The following is a 20,032-nucleotide window of genomic DNA, read 5'->3' on the forward strand; positions in this document are numbered from 1 at the left end:
AGGAAATTATACATCTATGATTTTTTTTTTTTTTTTTAACAAATTAAGAATCTGAGAAATGTGATGTGATGTGATGTGTATTTAGAAATTTTGCTAGATGTTGTGGAGAACCTCTCTACCTGCTTTGTTCATCTAGAGCAGGGATGTCCAAAGTGGGTCCTGGAGGGCCGGCATCCTGCAGGTTTTAGTTCTCTCCCTGGTTTAACGCACCTGGATCAAATGATGGATCGTTAGAAGGCCTAAGCAGAACACTGACTTGCTGAGGAGGTTGTTACTACCACTAGGGAGAGAACTAAAACATGCAGGATGCCGGCCCTCGAGGACCGACTTTGGACACCCCTGATCTAGAGACTTAAATTTCAGTCTCTTCTTTGTAAAATTACATCGTTTCACTAACATTGTATGGAGAGTTTCTTTGAACATGCATTTTTAAGTCTTGACATAAATTCTCAAAAGTATTTATGTCTGGACTTTGACTAGGACATTCTGACAGATGAATATGCTATAATATTCATTTGTTATTTAGTCTACTGAAGCTGTGGGTGGATTTTCTGTACTGCCTCAGTCTCCAGCAGGCATCTTCCATGATTTTTCTCTATTAGCTCCAAATATCTTCCATTCCACTCAGTCCAACTTTCCTTTCCCTGCTGAAGATAAGAATTCCCACTGCATAATGCTGCCACCACCATTTTTAGAGCCTGTGTACTTTGGGTAATTAATTGATTACTAAGTTAGTTGATGATTATTTCAATAATCGATTTATTGCAATTAATTGTTTCAGCCCTAGTGCACCTAGTGCAGTGCAGGTTTTCCAACCCACACAAGATTTTGTATGTACTCTAATCTGATCAGAGGAGTCTCATCCACATGTTTGCTTTGTCCGCTAGATGACACTGCAAATAAGACATCTTATGGCTTTCTTTCAGAATTTGTTTTTCCTCATTACTCTTGAAGGCCATGTTTGTGGAGAGAATGATCCACATTTGTCATCTCAAGAGATTCACCCACCTGAGCTGTGGTTCTTTGTAGCGCCTCCAGAGCTACAAAGATTACTGGTCTCCTTGCACATCAGCTATGTGTTGCTAAAGTTGGGGTTTTCCCAAAAATATCAGGTGTGCCTGTTTGAAGATCTGATAAATAATAAAGAAACTAAGAAAAGCAATGCATAAAAACAGACTGCAACACACTTTCTTTCAAATGGTTCAAAGGGCAATTAGGAATTATAAGAAAATGTAAAATAAATAATAAATCATGACTGGCCTAGAGAAAAATCGAGACCGATACAGATAGTAATATTGGAATCGATCAACAATCTCTAATCTTCAGCACATTGTGTGTTAGTTAATGAGTCCTAACAAACCTGAAAAAATCTGGACTCCATTTAATTAACATTATTAAACTATTATGCACCTTTAGTGTTTGTCTATCACAGAACATTTCAAGGGTTTGCTTGGTAATTTGCTGAAAAGTGCTGCTGAGGTCCTTGTTAGACGACTGTTTTTAAGAGAAAGCGCCGTGTGCAGCACAGAAGCTCCTTGAGGTGTGGAGGGGATCGATCTCAGTTAATGTCACATGGCACAGCACCCAGAGGCAGCCGCGTGGCGCTGATGACACTGTAAAGCCTTGCCTTTGGCGGCTACATGCTCGGTGCCGCCGAGCTGCGATTTGAAGTTCACATGCAAAGGCTGACAGACAGACAGCTCTCAGTCAGGCAGTCAGTGAGTCAGTCAGCCAATCCTTCCACAGGGATGGCAACATACCTGTATCTGTTAAAAGCGTACAACACTGCCTAAACTCAAACATGTACACAGGGGCCTCGGCATGCTGCAGGACTGATGGACTGACAGAAAAACACTGGCAAAACATCACCAAAATGCAGCTTTGCACACACAAGAATGATCCACTCTTACATGTAATTTGGCAGAAAACTACTGCATGTCAACGTTTGACGAACGACACTTACAGGGAGGTAAACATGCTGTTTTTTGGGGGGGGTTTTGTTAAAATTTGGCTTGCTTAGCTTAACGTAAATCTAAAACCAAAGGGAAAAAAATTAAATACAAAGAAGTATATCATTTTACAGGTGAGGTATTAAAACTTTACTTAAACCAGTAATTAATTTATTTAAGCATATCAAACGTTTGACAAATCAGGGAGAAATCGTGAAAAGACAAGAGTTTTTCAGAGTAAAACAACATGCAGTGCAAAATTACGCAATCGAGCACAGCACAAACTCAAACTTTGCTCTGAGTTTGTGGAAACACTATGCAAATGCTCAATCTGAAGGACCAAAAATGCAGACGTTGAGTCGGACAATTTATTGTGAACACATAAAAATACACAAGAAAGTGAGCTATAAATGTAAGATGAAGCTTCTGCCTTAAAGAGAAAATGGCTTTAGAAATGGCCACACAATACTCAAGCTGTGTAAATCTAATCTGGAATATCTTAAAAGATGAAGGAAACGAGAAGCAGTATATTAAAGTGTTTCCACCTGGCGGTAAAAGTAAAACGGCTGATAGGACCCTGCCTCTGTAAGCCAGAGGAGCACGAAACAATGACAAAGCTCCAAGCTAACTCAGAAAAGTTCATCTTAGATAAAAATTGTTTGTGATTATTGATTATTGCCGAAGACTATAGTTTTTCACTCGATGGAGAGTTCTTTCCACTTTTGCAGACGGTTGGAGTCATCAACCACAAACACAGCAGATATGTTTCCAATTGCAAAAGTGATTAAAGAGAGAAAAAATTACTTCCCAACACAGAGCTTCAGGTTGTGGCTTGATCAGGCACTTGTCAAACTTACAAAAGAACACTTGATGATTAAGAAAAACCACAACTGGAATGGCAATTCCAAATAAAAGGTTAAATGTGGTGGATGTTTTTAACGCACTGCTCCAGATTGTAGTAGGCGGGAATGATCCGTCCTGTTAACTGATTCATTGAAGGTAAACAGCCTCCATCGAAGTTCATGTATCAGATAATGAAGCCGTCACATGCGTGTATGTATTTGACTAAACTGTGATACGGGATTAGAACTTTTTTGCTTTCTTGACCATGAATGAATACAATATAAAAGAAAGAAAGATTGCTTTGCATGTAAAACAAAATAATGTGATAAATTGAATTAAAATTTTTAACATGTTAAAATCAATGTAATTAACTTAAACACATTAAAGTTCCTATCCTTTTTTTAATATTATAAACGAGCCTCATCAGAACCATAATTTATGGAATATGACTTTTTGCCTTATACAAGAACATCAGTTAATAACTGAACATATCTTAACTTTGTACACGGAAGTTCACACTAAAATTTGCAATGAAAAGTTGAAGCTCCAACACTGGTGCATTTGTGGGCGTTCAAAGAACAGTGCAAAGCAAATCAAACCTTTTAATGTCCCACAGCTGAACACGAACAACAGTTTAACTTAAGTGATGCCAGACTGACTGGAGAACTTAAATGTCAACACTTTATCTACATTTCTCTAAAAGAATTAATACAAAAAAGAAATGTCTTAACAAAAGATTTCACACACAAAAAAAAGCTGTCCAGTTGAGACATTAATGATTACTGGAAGGAGAGGGATTATATGCAGATATGCAAACAAAGACTGATTTAGAAGATCTGCAACGGTAAAAGGTCTGGACACTTACAGAGGCATCAAGATTGACCCATTTTATTTTCCGTCCTAAAAAAGTAGGCCAGAACCCAAATTAGGGGCCAGTAGGGGTACCACACGCGTAAACGCCTTCGTCTTTACAGTAATTGTTTGATGTTAGGCAAACTAGGAGCAGCCTCGAGTGGCGAGACGTAGCCTGAGGGCATCGCTGTTGACATGTAAATATCAAGAATGAAAGCTGAAATGACAGCACAGACAGTCGGCTTGTACTCTTGGCTGTGCTTGGATTTGGCCTTGACCATAAAATTAAGGTTTAAAGGACAAGGGAAGCCTACATGTCCAGATACCACTCCTCATATCATGTCAGTAAAGAGGCTGATTTTCTTAATAGGCGGGAGAAACACATTTTCATCTTTTGTCATTCATCTGTCATAGTATTAAACTGGCACCGGCCCAAAGATACCAGAATGTAACTGGGACTCATTCTTTAACAAAGCCATGCTTTTTTCTCACCATGCAAATAAATGTAATCTAAAAATTAGAGTGATGAAGTTTATAACATAGTTAAAAAGGTTTAGTACATGTAAAAAAAAATGCGCTTGCAAATAAGTTTAATCAAACTCAGTTAGATTAATGCAGTGGTTCCCAAACTTTTTCTTCTGCGCCCCCCCCCCAGTGGTTTCCAAATATTTTCTGCGCCCCCCTATGGATTACAAATGGCTGTCTGGTTGAAACGACGCGTGTGACGGGAGGGCAAAATGAATGTGCGTAGCTGAAAATAGACACCAACATCGGTAGCCTACAAGGTCCTTGTTAAGCTTAAGGTTCTGTATTGATATTAGCTAGTCATCTTTTAGCTAACATTACCTGCATCCAACAGCTTTACTCAACTCAGTTGGTTAGTTTAGAGGGAAAAACTGTGAAAAGTTCTTGGCGTTTTGCTGGTTTGCTGCCGTGATTCTAACACAAACCTACGTAGCTCCGCACAGCAGCAGCAGGTCTCCTTCACAGGTGTAAACCCAGCGCGAGTGTCGTAGCGCTCATGTTGCGTTTAAAGGCGGCTTGGAAAAACAGGTTACAACATGTTAACAACGGATGAAACAGTTTTAACTGCTGATAAAAGTGACAGAGGACACAGATATGGGAAGTGTGGAAGCCTTTACTGTATCAAATTGACACAGGAATAACAGAGTTGGCCATTCTAAGGTAAAAACCCAGCGCATACAGTGTTCATGTTTTGTTTTTGTTTTTTTTCATCCAGACGGCTTCCCGCTCCCCCCCTGCAATGGCACGGCGCCCCCTCTAGGGGGCGCGCCCCACAGTTTGGGAACCTCTGGATTAATGTGTGTGTACAGCACCAATTCACCACAACAGTCATCTCAAGGACCTTTACAAACTAAACACATTAAATGTACAGAAATACATTATCTCAATTCAACCCAAACAATACACTGAATTTCATACATTCAAGATCAGTCCTAGTTATATTATTACCCAATGGGAAACCAACTTAAAAATTCTAGGATGGGTTCCAACAAGTAGGATTATTAGATTGTGCTAATATGTTTTATTACTCTGAAATCTCAAATAAATTTAGAATGAGCTTTACAAATAAACTTGACCAGGTCAAACCAGGCTAAAGGTTATTGCTACCTCAGACAACCTCACTGACTGATCACCTAGTTAGCATGTTTAGGAGGATGCTAAAAATTATTTTAATAGAACCATTTATCTCTTTTTCCGTGAAGTCATCACAGCTGAGAGCTGAGGAAATAGATAGTGGCTCTGTTCAAGTCTGGCTACAGTTCTCAAAAAACAACTAAGACTGTTCTGATGAGTAAAACATTTTATGCATTATTCCTTGTTTAACTTATGATGTCTAAAATGACCAATATTGTGACTATTGAGGTATAAAATTTGCCTGAAGCGCTGTCTGAGCTGTACAGTATTTATTATAAATGGAACACAAAATGTTTTAGGGTAAAAGCTGTGTTCTGTTAAAAATAAAAAAGTGTGACTGTTAATAGGCAGCTGTTTTAATCCTTCCTCTCTGAACAGTGTTCTAATGTATTCAGGCATCTCAGATACACTATTGTGTCAACTGATGTGGTTTACTTCAAACTGTTATTTGAGAAGTTCATTCAACAGAGACAAATTAATTTCTGCATTTTAAACTGTAATTTAATTACATAAGCACAGAATCACCACAGAACACTTAAATCTCCAAGTATGGTGCCAGTTTGCTATGTATCGAAGATAATGTACCTATATAAAGCTTCTCCTGACTTCCTCCTCCTCACTGGACAAATCCTAACTTAAAATTTGAAGTCCAGGCTTTACAATAAACTGCTTTTGTCTTGGGTGGGTATTGTGTATTGCAATGATGCCTGAGTTCACTAATCCAAAACGAAACATGATCACTTTTCTGCAACTGTCAGCTGAATTATCACCAACTTAGTGCTTCCTTTTTTTGGTGTGCTTTTTTATTAAACATTAAATCTCAATTTGAGACGAGGGGAAAAAATGAATGAAATCCATACTCATTCAAATCCTATGATGACATGTCATAAATGTCAACATCTTTTTTTTCCCTGAAATCCAATTTAACAGACTAGCGCAGATTATCATCTCCAAAGCTATATTAAAGCAAAGGCTGAGCTAATCCTGTTCGTTTGTGGGCTAAACTAGGCCACACTGGTATTACACACATAAGTACCTGCCAATTATTGTGCTTTGACTCAGAAAATCAGGTTTTACGCAGTTGTTGGAGTACAACAGTATACACTTGCACCATCTGCTGTGCAAAGCATACGGCATATACTAAATCATCTGTCACGTTTTGAAAGGACCCATATGAATGAAAAACAATAACAACAACTGTTTTTTTTGTTCTTGAAGCGCCGTGCTGATGGACATTTTTGTGGCCTCATAAAAACGACCATCACAAAAGCGCATAAAACTGCCACAGATTTTTAGAAATAATATTCAACAGTGATCACAGGAAAATAAATCCAGCTGCCAACCCATAAAATTGCACAGTACAGGGAGAAAACGCACAAACAAAAAGACAAGCCACCAAGAAGACTGTTCCAAGACTGCAAGTGGGATAATGTGATGAAACTCTTCTGCATTCATCAAAATCTTTTCATTTTAAATTATTGATCGGGTTCCTACTTTTCCCCACTTTTTCGCCATGAAAAGGGGAAGTCTAAAAATAGCCTGCTGGTGTCAGTGCCTAGAAGTCTTTCCATGATCCCCCCTCCCTCCCTAACCATCTACACCCCCCTCCAGTCTGGCAGCATTAGTGAATTCAGATGAGCCTCCTGCAGTTCTCCCAGCTTCTGAGTCTCAATCTTATAGATGCAGTCACACACACACATACACACATACACACACCTCTACAAACAACACAGAATCAGCCGAAACATACAGTTCCCCTGGAGTTTCAGTGCTGCATCGGAGAGCGGGAAGGCTCTACCAACACACCTCAGAGTCTTGGTTCTGAGTTTATATGTTACCACCAGCAGAGTATTTGCCTCTTTTTTTAGCCTCACGTCTTCATTCTCTGTCCAACACTTGGCACCGTGTTTAAATTGTAAAATACTATACGTCTGGAAAGTTTAGAAAAGTCACACGAGAGTGAATGATTTCCTTCCTCTCTACACTTTAGTCGTCAACCGTCTCTTTCTCTGTCATTACAAGTCATGAGAAGGTGAGACAGATGGTTTGCAATTAGTCACTCTTTAACCAGCGGTGTGATCACAAAGGAAGAAGGAAGAGATGCGACTGATGCAACATAAAAAAGACACCAGTAGTTTCAGGCAGACGGTTAGTTTGAATAACTTAACACCAATACGCAAGCAAAACATGAATGATTGTTCTCAGAGAAATTACACCTGCAAATATGAGAAATCCATTGTAATGTTTCTATGTTATGGCAAGCCGGAGTGAATAAAGGAGTGAGGACTCCAATCAAGACTTAAAGCAAGAGCTCTTACTGAAGTTAGTCAGTACAACATCATAAAAATATTTCAAAAGGCCTTAAAATGTATATATAAAGATCAGTTTTCCACCAGAAGCAACCAGAATACTTACAATGAGCAGTTAGTTCCAATCAATAGCTGCGTTTCCATAAAAGTGTGCGCAAAACTTTGCGCTAGTCCTGCAATTAGCGGTGTTTCATTTAAAAAGGAAAAGCAATTAAAATCACACGTGAATAAGCGTGCTCACGCAGCAAGTCATTTAAAAAAAATGCCCCATCATCCTCCTGTCGCCTTCTCCATCTCTTCTGCCAGTGGTAACAGCTGGTTGTTGACCACGTAACTTGTGTGTTGCAAAAAAAGGATCTCCACTGTAGTTTTGCAGAATACACTAATTTCAATACAGCTGAAAAACCACCTCATCCTATTACAAACACCTTTTTAGTGAAAAACATGACTTTTTTCTAAATCTGCTTGTTTCCATTTAGCAAATCTATTTTCATATATCCAATTTGTAAAGTTATAAGTTGAATGGAAACAGCTGCTGATGCTGTGGATCATGATTAGGTTCCCAGGGCCTTTGGAAGACAAAGAGACCCAGAGCATCACAGATCTCCTGCCCTACTTAAAGTCAGCTTGAGGTGTTTTTCCACATTTTTATCTTTTCTTTTTTGCTGCACTGAGCTGGACTGTTAGATGTTGGAAAGATTAAAGTTGGTCTCTTCTGACTAAAGCACATGGCTACAGGTAAAGTGTCTGTATCGTTCAGCAAAGCTTACATTTGTTTGTGACGCAGAACAATGCAGGCTTTTTCCTGTTTTGACTCCAAAACAGTGACTTGGCAATGCATGTGATGATTGTTATGGAGATTCTTTGACAACCCTGGTCCTCTCTACCCTTGACTATTGCTCAAGTAGTTTTAATTCTAGATATAGGAAGTTTAGGTGAGTAGTTGTTTTCCTGTAGCCCAGTGGAGGCAAAGTCAACTCAACTAGAGCAGCTAACTTGCAAACTTTCAATCAATCAATCAATCAAATTGTATTTGCATAGCACATTTCAGCAGCAAGGCATTTCAAAGTGCTTTACATAATTAAAATAAACACAGCATGTGACATTGACTAAACAGTGAGAAAGACATTTTGAAAAAGATTAAAAAAGATAAAAACATTAAAACCCGCACCCCTTTTAGGACTTCAGTTAAATGTCGTTTAACTGGGACTCAAATCCTCTGGGACTTTAGTCAAAAACACCGTTTGACAAGGACTCCAACCTCTAGGTTTTTAGTTGAAACGCCGTCAACTGGGACTCTAAACCCTGTAGGACTTTAGTTAAACGTCATTTAACAAGGATTCTCACACCCCTAGATATAGATTCGTTGACCTGGGACATTTTCCGGGGGGGCTTTACATAGAGAGTGTGAAAGAGAAATAAAAAGTTAATAACTAGATGAAAACTTTACATGCATTCCTTCCCTTTCAGCTCTTCAGAGGCCTGGTGACAAATTGAAGAAGGGACACATGTAAAAGTTGCAGGAATGACTTTGCCGCCCCTGCTGTAGAAATTTCCTGAGTTATAAAGAACAGTTCATGTTTCTTTCACTAAAATAGCATGTTCTCTTGTCTTTCCCAATTTAAAGAGTTGTTAAAATCAACAGGCTGACGTATCACCACATTTTACACCCCAGCAAACAGGAAGTCATCTCTTACTCATTAATAGTTCTTTGGCAAAGGTAGAATCTTAAAAAATTAAGTTTGCACAATACTTCATGTTTATGCCATTTAGACAAATTCACAAAAGCAAGATGCACAACTCAAAAGCCTTCATGCAAAAATATCCTCTGACTTCAACAGCAGACTAAAAAAATATCTCAAACTAAAACTTTAGATTGATTGACTGCAACCCTGCTCTCGTTATGGGGTTTTTCAAAGTCTACTCATTACCACGTCAAGGCAGGAAAGTGAAGACACTTCCTCAATTCTGTTCAAAGGAAACTGATTAAAAATAACAGTAGATGATATCAAGCCTTGTGTTTAACACTCAAGACTCACAAATTTGTGTGGCTGAGACAGAAGAGAGAGGCAGAGGAGTTTAGAGATGAACAAAGTGTGAGGAGCGGGGGCTGTCTCAGGAGTTTAATGACCAATCAACACCCTTCTTGCTGCCATGGCATCGGCAAGTTCTCCAAAGGGCCCCCAGACTTGGTGTGAGCCCACCATGAACTCAACACGAAGCTGGCAGAAAAATCAGACTTTAGAACCAACAATGGTTGGGTCACAGAGCAGTGACATTTTGCAAAATGTCATCATGTTTTAAAACACTTTTTAAAACACGTACTACATAGAAGTTTTACTTAATAAGGGAAAAAAAACTTTGTTAAATAAGGAGAGGGTGAAAGAAAGAGTAAAACGACATGACAGTGCTGCTTGAGGAAGCTGAAGCTGAGACACAGCAGTTTGATAGTAAAAGATGCAGAGACAAAAATGTTTTTATAATTATACAGCTGCAACTTCAGCAACAAAAAGAAATATTTTGTCACTGCCCACTTCATTTAATTCATCTGTTCAACTGCTTCTTAATAAAAAATTGCAACTAAGCCAATTACATGCCAACAATGAATTTAGCCATCTAATTATGCTAAAAATGACTTGAAACTGATCATCAGATTGGAGAACGAAATGAATTCAAAGCACTTTTAATGTGCTCTGGTTGTTACTCAGATTCTGCATGCATACCTGGGGATTTGTTACAACCAAGGCAGTAAGAATACCATCTACAGGCTGGACCGTGAATCAGATGGACTCTAACAGCAGAAAACCACACCTGGTGCTGCTTCTCTCAGCTAAGAACAAGAAACTCTCCCAAGAAGCTCACCAAAATGAGATAATAAAAGATTGGAGAACCTTTACCTGATCCAAGGAGACTCGATTTCAGAAATGTCCATTGGCAAACATGTAAATATGGACTCATCCTACCTTGTATCAGCAGCTGGTATCAGTGATTTAACGTGTGGGAGATATCTTCCTGGCATCCTATCACCAACAGAGTATTGCTTAAGCTCTGAGTCTACCTGCCTAATGCCACATCCCTTCATGGCCACAGTGTACCTTTCTTCTGTTGGCTTCTCCTAGCAGAATGAAGCCGCATGTCACTAAGCATCAGGACAGCTCTGAAGGCAAAAAGGGATCCAACCCAGTACTAAGTCATACCTCATAAAGCAGCCAGTGTGATTTACTGTTCTTACGTTCCTACATTTTAAACGTTACCCTTCTGCTTCATAAACTAAAGTAGGAAGCAATACTTCTCATGTAAATAAAGATGCTCGCATGTAGAGAGTTTAGGGAATCTGACATGAGCTCTTCTAGGAAAGCAAATTAGCTTAGCTAGTAAGGGGAAAGTTTATGATACCAAAAACTAGAAGAAAAAAATAGGAAAAAGGGTAAGAAGAGAAACCTAAACCTCTGTCCATCCAGTGAGACCCCAGTGCTAACCTGGCTGCCATCACTGAGTTTTATGTTAATAATAAATCGCTTCCCTAATTGCAGCATAAATGTTGCTGTAAAACTGATATGTTGGTCTATTAAGTTTATTGGTTTGTTAGCGGGAACAATCTGGCTGTAGGGAGCAGGCGAGGACAGGTAGCATCTGTCCCCACCTACTGCCTTGGCAGCATTAGCGTCATCTGCTAGCTTTGGCAGCATCTTGGAAGCACATCAATATGGCTTTATGTAGCCAGGGCCGCTAGTAGCTAGCATGCCAGTCACGCTCTCAGGCAACACTCTGCTCACAGCCTGAGCATCCACAGAGCAGCGTGCCAACAGAGCTGAGCAGAACTGAGCGGGGTGCTGAACAGGGAGGCCAGGTCTCTGCGGACCTGCATGGGGGGAAGAGGGACAGTGTCTGTCATCTAGCCACAGATCTGTGGTTAGAAGTGTGGGGCCGAGTCCAGGTATGAACACCGCCACCACTGCAGTGGAAAGCTTTAAATTCTCACTGTTGTTTCCTTCCAGCAACACCGATTCAGAATGCTGATGCACTATATATATATATATATATATATATATATATATATATATAAAATATATATATTTTTATATATATATATATATATATAAAATATATATATTTTATATATATATATATATATTTTTTTTTATATATATATATATATATATATAAAAAGACACTAGTACTTTTTAGAAAATAACGGAGAATTCCAAGTAGGGCTACAAATGACGATTATTTTAGTAATCGATTATTCCATCGATATTCTTTTGTTTTACAGGGAGAAAAAAAATTGCCACATTCTGCTGAGTTTTCATTTAATTGTAATTAAAAATTTTTAAAGAAAAAAAGTCAACATTTTATTGCCTAAAATGCAGCAAAATAAGATTCCTGCTTGACTTAGCATTAATAGAGCATAGAGATAATATGTTGATTATTTCATGGATTAATTGATTAATAATTGGATAGTAAAAGGTGCTTAGTATGGGGTTGTTAATTTGAATCAGGTGAAGCTAAAATTATGAAGATTTCTGAGTTGAACATATTTACACAGCAAGATTCTTTTCATCTGAAAAGATAAATGTAAACATTTTTGCAGTTTTAGTTGAATTACTGCTCTGAGGATGCTGTTCTTTCAGAAAATAGCCGTTTTTAGTCTACATACGCTAGTTAATAATTAACTGATCACTAAATTAGTTGACGATTATTCCAATAATCTATTCATCACGATTAGTCTGATTAATTGATTCAGCCCTAATTCAAATGATGACGAGTTTGAAATGGTATTTTATCATTCACTGCAAATTTTACCGTCTAAACTTGAAATTGGTGGATTACCTACATTGCTGATGCTGCACTTTGCCTGCCAAAGAAAAAAAAAAAGGAAAAAACTACCCTTGGGGAATAATGACTGGGAGCTGATCCAACACATCATTTCAGACCACAGGCAGAGTCAAATTATGAGGTAACATGATTTTTGCTTCCTAATTACAAATTAACAGTTTTCTTCTTACAAGGCCATAGTTTTTAACCAGATGTTAGGATGTACATCAGTAGCAAATGTCATGCAAACTGAAGTCACTTAAAGAAGAAATAAAGGATTGGTCGCTGAAGTGACATAATGTGCCCTTTAACATATTCCATACACCTCACTGCAAGCATAAACTTTAATGTAACTTAAACGGATTGTTTGAGAGAAACAAAGTCATATAAAATTGTGAAAAGAAAGTGATAGAAGGTTCCTTATATTTTATCTCACTAAAACTTATTCAGTCGCCTTTACTGTGAAATTGCTTCAAAAACTCCAGAAGAATACTCAGAAGTCGTTTAAGTCATACGGTTGTAATGAGGCAATGCTAACTCCAGAGGAACTGCAGAGACCCAGAGCTCAGGTGGGAGGATTCATCTACAGCTTAACGTGTTTTATTAATCCCAGAGTGAAAATATAGTTTTTTAACACATAAAATGTTCATCAGAGTTATAAATGCTGATGGCTTTGACTCCTGTAGCAGTCATTATTACAGTAGTTCTGAAGAGGCTTCTGACTAAAGACGGTCTTAAGAGGATGCAGAAGGTTGTCTGTTATTTTCAAAACTATAAGAATCCATCATTGCAACTTCACCTCCAGAGCATTGCCCAGAACTTTATCAGCCTTCTATAAGTTGTGTTCTCCATAAAATATCTACTTTATTTGCACCATTTTAAATCAAAGTTAAGACGTTGCCAAGTGAAATGGTAACTATATAGAGCACAATCTATTTAGAGAGTAGTCTGTTTAACAAGGCCAACATGGAACAGCTTATTGAAATGCAGGCTTGTTGCAGGGCTGCCTGCAGAAATGTGGGTGTCTTCAGCATTGTGGCTAGAGAAGGTGCGAAACCCAGGTAGCAGAAGAAATTTAGGTGCAGGCGTGGTGACCATTCATATGGGGTTAGCTATTTTTACCTGACTTTTGTGCAGCTTTTTTGAACTTTGCAAGCTAACTGTGACCTACACAAGTGTCTGGAACTACCATTTACAGAGTAGAGGCACTGAATCAAGGTGCTGCGCATGGATCTAGTTTCAAACCTGCAGGACCCGGATGTGGTGAGAGTGGCAAAACCCTGGTGCGGCATCAGCAAGATAACGCACACAGCAAGCACTTCTCCTCCACCTCTTCAGTCTCTTTCTACAGGGTAAACTAGATCACTGATAGGGGAAACGCACGACACTGAAAACGCAGCCAGAAATCAATCTAAAATAAAGCTCGAGTTCCCTGAACTGTGGGGAAGAGATGTGAAAAATCACAAGCAAGCTTCCACCACTTCTCCAAATGCCAAATGCTCCAATCTTCTACATCACGTTGCTATGACAATTTAATTATAGTCCGTCATGGTCGTCCTACTGTTTGTTTGCCTCTCTGAAGCAGTGGGAAGATAATGTGTGAATATGAAGTGGCACTTTTTGGCAAAGAAAAAAGAAAAAGATCACGTTAGACTGTAGGAGAAAACGGTGCTGGTGTGTGGTGTGTGTGACTTTGTGGAGGTTTCACAGTGTGTCCAGGGTCTGTTGATTATGACTCATAACGCTAACCCACTTCGCTCTCAATAGAAGCTCACCGTAGCGTTGAGACAAAAAAAAAAAAAAAAAATGCAAGCAAGGCTACAGAAAAATTACACGGGTATATTTTACGTTTAGGTCATTAAGATGTTAAAATAATTTTGAGAATCGTTTTAACACCCAAGAAGTGTTCTACTTCATAAACACTAGTTGAGGTTAAGTCAAAGAAACTGAAACTGATCCAAATTTTTTGGAGAAGTGATTCATTCCTCATTGGAGTAAATGAAACTGCTTCTTGTCAAACGCTGACCACCGCAACCATAAGCCCCTCCTGAGAGTTAGCTCACAAACAGCTTCCTCAACTGATAAGTTTTAGATCCAATCAGAACTCTGAGCAGAACCAGCACTTTGGGCAAATAACTGAGCAGAATACGATTTCCCTGAAGAGTGCAAGCCTTGCTCTCTGCTCCGTCTGCTCTGGGGAACAGGGAGTCCGGATATGAGCCTGACCCCGGATCATACAAGAAGGAAGTCAGTTATTACTGCGCAATCCGGCGGTTTATGAGTTTGGTTTGAAAATCCAATATGAGAAATACATCCAAGGACAACTTTCAGCCTTCCCTAGTCAGGCCAGCAGCTGCCCAAGTGAGCCATCCAATAACACCTCTTTAAATCCAGTCCTCTGAGCGGGCAAAAGAAGACAGTGGGTGTAATGTGCAACAAAAATGTTTTTACACAATATTCAACTGATGAGGGATGGTGGATATTGATGTGAAATATATATTTTAATTTCCATATCCATGAAAAGGTAGAACACAGCGTTGTTCCTTATGAGCCACGGTCGTTTCCCAGAAAAGCTCTGGGCACCAGCGATGGAATATTTTATTAATGCAAACAGCAGAACAGTAAAGCAGCTTTCTGACCCAATAATGTGATTTCTAAAGCATTTTTGTGGGGTAACAGCTACAAAAATAAAACTTCCAACTTCAACTCAAGACATTTGTTAAATACATAAACTATATATCTACTTGATCAGTCTCAGAGCAAGATGTTAAAGCTAACTTATTGACATTTGAGGTTTTTCGTTTGAACTCAGTCCTGACCTTTTCTTGTCCTCTGGATCCTGACTGAGTGAACACAAGCATAACAACAGAACAGTTATAATGACTACTCTCATTGTGCAAAACCCACTCAGTCATGCACTGAAGTTCGGTGACACTTGGTGTCTTGCTTTAAGATAATGTGCAAGTGCATTCAGCAAATGCTCACTGAAATTACATGGCACTCTGACTGCAAAGCTGAACAATTATCATAATTAAAGGCTGGAGGATAATAATATATTTTGGAAACACAGAGAAGCAAAAAAAAAAAAGCCCTCGTGGATACACATGAAGATGCTTATGGCATTATTGTTGGTAAACAATCAATTCATTTAAGTCTGAAGGAAAAGTGAAAATAATCATTCAAGCCTAGAAGAAACAGCATCAAACAGGAAATATGTTTTATGTGTCAACAATCAAAAACATAACAGATTTACAGCAAACATTTGCTTTTCAGAAATTGTACACAAAGTTAATGTGCCCCTAGTAGCTGATTTACATAAAGAAAAAACAGCAGCTATAAACTGTGGCCATTGAGGTTGTGCTAACACACTTATCACCGACAGAATCAATGCTAAGTTTGAGCTAATATCTGCTATATTAGCTCAAGTTATTTCTGAACATTTTGTTTATACGAATGGCAATCAAACTGGAAAAATACTGCTCTTTATTTTAACAGCCCACTACAGCATCTTTAGAATGATAAATGATTAGAATAGTTGTTTGTGTGAGAACCAAGAAACTGTGTTGTTTTTATTCAAAGGTTATAATATTAATGGAAAGCTTGTGGTAATTAAACTTTCAAATAATTGAAAGTGTATATATGTTTCAGCTGTAGCTCTATGGATGAAAAGCTTCATAAACTTTCAGCACATGCACACACCAAGGAGATGACACACAATCCAAATATTAAGAATGGAAATATTGACATCACCTACCCTCATTTTCAGACGATGGGCACGCCACTTGTACTACCAGATCGAATGTTCTTTCTGGGTTCTCCCTGCAAAGAATTAAACAGTTCATTAAAAGAAAAATAACAAATTAATTTTAACTTTGCATTCAGCATTAAAAAAAACCCACATCTGTGGTGAAGATGGAATGCATCAGGCTGCCTGTGTACTTCTATTTAAAGAAAAAAAGTCTTGATCTGTCCTACTTTACCAGAGCAGAGAATGTCAATACTGGCAGCAGTTCAGTCACACAAGCACAGCTCAATAAATTAGAAGTTAGTTTTCAATTATTTCAATTCAAAAAGTGACTTCACAGTTGTCCAGGAGACATGAATTAGACATAAAAGGCTATTGCTGTAAAGCTGGCTATTCATACACTGCTATATCCAACAGTGTTATAGAAAGTTTAGTGGAAGGGAAAAACTGGTGGGAAAAGGGCATAAACGAGTCACTGTTCCTAGAACCACCAAACGCAGCCCAAAGTGTTAACCCCCTCTGCCCACACAGTGTAAAAGTACCACCCTGCTTTGAGAGAACCATGTATAGGGGTCAAAGGTCGGGGCCAGCAACCTTTTCATTTCAAAGAGCCACTTTATGCCCTGAAAATGTACCTAGAGCTATAAAAAAAATAAATGAGATGTTATTTTGGAAGTTGGGTGAAAACAGCTCAGACTCGGTCGAGCAGAAGCACCACATACAGTCCTCAATGCAGTTGTTCGCCGGTTCGATTCCTGCCTCCAGGCCGTTCATGGCACGTCTTCCTGTCCTCTCTCTGCCCTTCTTCCTGTCCAGCTACTAACAAATAAAGGCCACTAGTGCCACAAAAACTTAAATTATATATTTATTTCTGTTTTCAGTTAGAATAAAATTAATCACCTATTTTTGTCAAAGGAAAAAAAATATTGAGTGAATAAAGCCAGCTTTCAATAAATAAGCAAAGAGAAAAGGAAGAAAGATATTCAGCCCACTCAACAATATAAAAACACAGTTTGAGTGGAGGAGCTGCTAAGCCACCCATCCTTATTGCTTTTAAAACCAAAAATATGTCTTATTTGGTTTTTAAGAGCCTAGTGTGACTCTGGAGCTGCAAATTGCTGCCACAGCAGCACAACAGGCTGATCATCTGCATGCAGCACTGCACTGAAGCAGTAATTCATGCAAAAGGAGCCATGTCTAACTGTTAAGTGCGTATTATGTGCAGTAAAGAGTATGTGTCAAACTCGAGGCTGAGGGGCCAAATCCGGCCCACCATAGCTTATTATGTGGCCCTCTAGACTCTAAAGAGTCACAGGAACAGGACTTTAAGATAACAGCTTTGTTCTTAAATATTATTATATGAATCAAATCAAAGCAGTTTTTATCTGCAAACTTCCAAATTACATTAATGTGAAAAGATTTTTATTTTTAAGCAGCTTATTCATGGGTAGTTTTATCAATACATTTTTTTATCAAAACCAGCCTTTTGAAGACATTCTTGGAAGACCCACAATGGAAATGAGTTTGACATCCCTGATATAGAGAAACACTTTATTTTTTTAATTCATACTATGCAAGATTAATTTTTCTTAACATAAATAAGTGAAATATATTACTCTGTGATGACGTAAAACTTTTTGAATTAAATCAGCCAAATAAGTTAACTTTTCGACGTTATTTTGAAATTAAAACGTACCGAGTGAGAGCTGGTTATCTAAGAAAGAGAAGTTCTCTAATTTCACCATTATCTGGACCTTGCTCGTGTTTCCTATTTGAATGCGCCTGCTGCTTTTGGCTGTCAGAGCTGCTAACTGGTGGTCAGCTAGTAGACAGCCACAGACTGACCCACATGCTGTCTGGGCCAGCTGGCTCGGCCGTTAAATCCGCGGCTGGAGAGGACTCGAATTACGCCGAACATTCCTCCGCATTTCTCCCGCAGCTCCGAGTCAACGCTACGTGCCTTGCCTTGCCTTGCCTGGCTCAACCGCCGCACATTAGCCGTTAGCTTGGCAGTTTGAATGGTGGTAGAGGGGAGAACACGGAGAGAAATGAAAAAAGAAACTCCGGGGTCTTACTTTATCCTGCTGTCCATGGTTTAGTTACAACATCGCGACAGCTCCGTGCTGTCGGCGGCTCTGCTGTGCTGCTCTGAGAATATGTTGTTGTTTTTTTCCTCTTCCACCTCGTCCTTCTCTCCAGCGTACCCCTTTTCTCTTTTCTCCTCTGTCCTTATTATCTGGTAGCGGTCAAAGGCAGTCGCGACCACATGTTTGAAGGTGGGAGCGAAGCAACGGCGTGTCGCGTCTGTTCCTGCCGTGTATGTGGCCTAATTCCCCAGTTCAGCTCAGCAGCACCGGGGCTGTTTCCCACAACAAACACCACTCCAGGAAGTGCTGTCAAAGACCCGGTGACGTCGGCACGTCAGATGAGCACCTTGCTGCCCGCGAGCGTCCTGCTTCCACTGTGGATGAGTAACAGGGAGGATGAGGAGGATGATGATGCAGCAGCAGACCTGAACCATGTGATTCATGCCTCTTATAAAAAGGGGCTTCCCTATGACACTAATATTAGCTCAATAATATTGTAGCCCTCAGCGCTGGCTCCTACAGGAGCGGTGCAGGTGCTGCTATGTAGAGCAAAGTTGTTCTTTGCAGTGTTTATCTTTTTTAGCTTATTAATCTGTTATATTTTACACGAATTTATTTACATAATTCAGTTTCTATATTATTAAATTATCGCATAGAAATAGCGTCTACTGGCTCATACAGAGAAATTTCAGGCGTAACAGCAGCATCAGATATATATAGAGGTTCACAAAAAAGTTCCAAAAGTCTTAAAAGATATGAAAAGAAACAACTATCTTAACAATAATAGCAATAATAATAATAATCATAATAATCAGAATAATAATAATATACTGTAAGATTATGACATAAAAATATTCAATTATTAGAATATCATTGTGATTGTGTCACTATGTTCAGAATTTAATAAGTTCAAGCAGTTAAATATTTGCAATAATAAAATTATTTTTTAAAATCATTATACATCCATATCCTCAGGAATGATGTGCATGTGCCTTGCAACAAGAAGGTTCTGGGTTTGAATCCTGGGTTGGTGTCGTTCTGCATGGAGTTTACATGTATGGGACCATCCATCATTCTGGTGTCTACCTACAGCAGTCGTTTGGTGAGGGGACCGGTCCATCACATGCATTCACACACTAAACCTATGTGCAATTTAGAGAGGCCAGTTAACATACCGGCCATGTATTTTTGGACTGTTAGAGGAAGCAGAAGTACCCAGAAAGAATCAATGCATACACAGAGAGGAGATGCAGACTCCATGCAGAAAGAACCAGGACCTTCTTGCTGCAAGGCAACAGTGCCATACATTCACTGGGCAGATTTTTCCGATATAAGCAAACCAGTTCAGCTCCTTGCCAACCCAAACTGCAAATCAATGGAAGCGATTCAGTGGCTTTAAGCATCGAGATATGAAGAGTCCAGATCTCTTGTTTGAAATTCAGACTGAACGTGACAGGCAGGCTCCTCAGAGTACAAACCTCTAATCTACTGGGATTTTCATGCACAGCTCATTCAATTCAGTTTATTTATCCAATGCCAATTCACAGCATGTGTTATCTCAAGGCACTTTACGAAAAAAGATCAGTTCAGTCCAATCATACATACATTCAAATTGATCCTGATAGTCAAAAAATGGAGTAAAACCATTTCATTATTCAAATTGATTTAAAATGTCTTCAATCTAAGGAAACCCAGCAGAATGTATCCAGTCACTGACTCACAGTATTCTATCTTTTTGGATAAGCACGCAGCGACAGTGGACAGTCACATGCG

At 39.0% G+C, this 20,032-nt stretch overlaps 1 protein-coding gene across 2 annotated transcripts in view; it reads right to left on the reverse strand.

Moving 5' to 3' along the window:
- dennd1b (DENN/MADD domain containing 1B) overlaps positions 1-18,675 on the reverse strand; it is a 138,473-nt gene extending 119,798 nt beyond the window's left edge. For both annotated transcript variants that reach the window (XM_014999583.2, XM_014999582.2), the window contains exons 1-2: positions 18,248-18,675; positions 16,182-16,246 (exon numbers count right to left, since the gene is read on the reverse strand). In XM_014999583.2, coding sequence (XP_014855069.2) covers positions 16,182-16,246; positions 18,248-18,264 — 82 coding nt within the window. In that variant the 5' untranslated portion in view covers positions 18,265-18,675. The remainder of the gene's footprint in view (positions 1-16,181; positions 16,247-18,247) is intronic.
- Positions 18,676-20,032: the final 1,357 nt, after the last annotated feature.

This window comes from Poecilia mexicana, unplaced genomic scaffold (genome assembly GCF_051168715.1).
Source record: "Poecilia mexicana isolate PSO_F unplaced genomic scaffold, ASM5116871v1 scaffold_4, whole genome shotgun sequence".
NCBI classification, from domain to species: domain Eukaryota; kingdom Metazoa; phylum Chordata; class Actinopteri; order Cyprinodontiformes; family Poeciliidae; genus Poecilia; species Poecilia mexicana.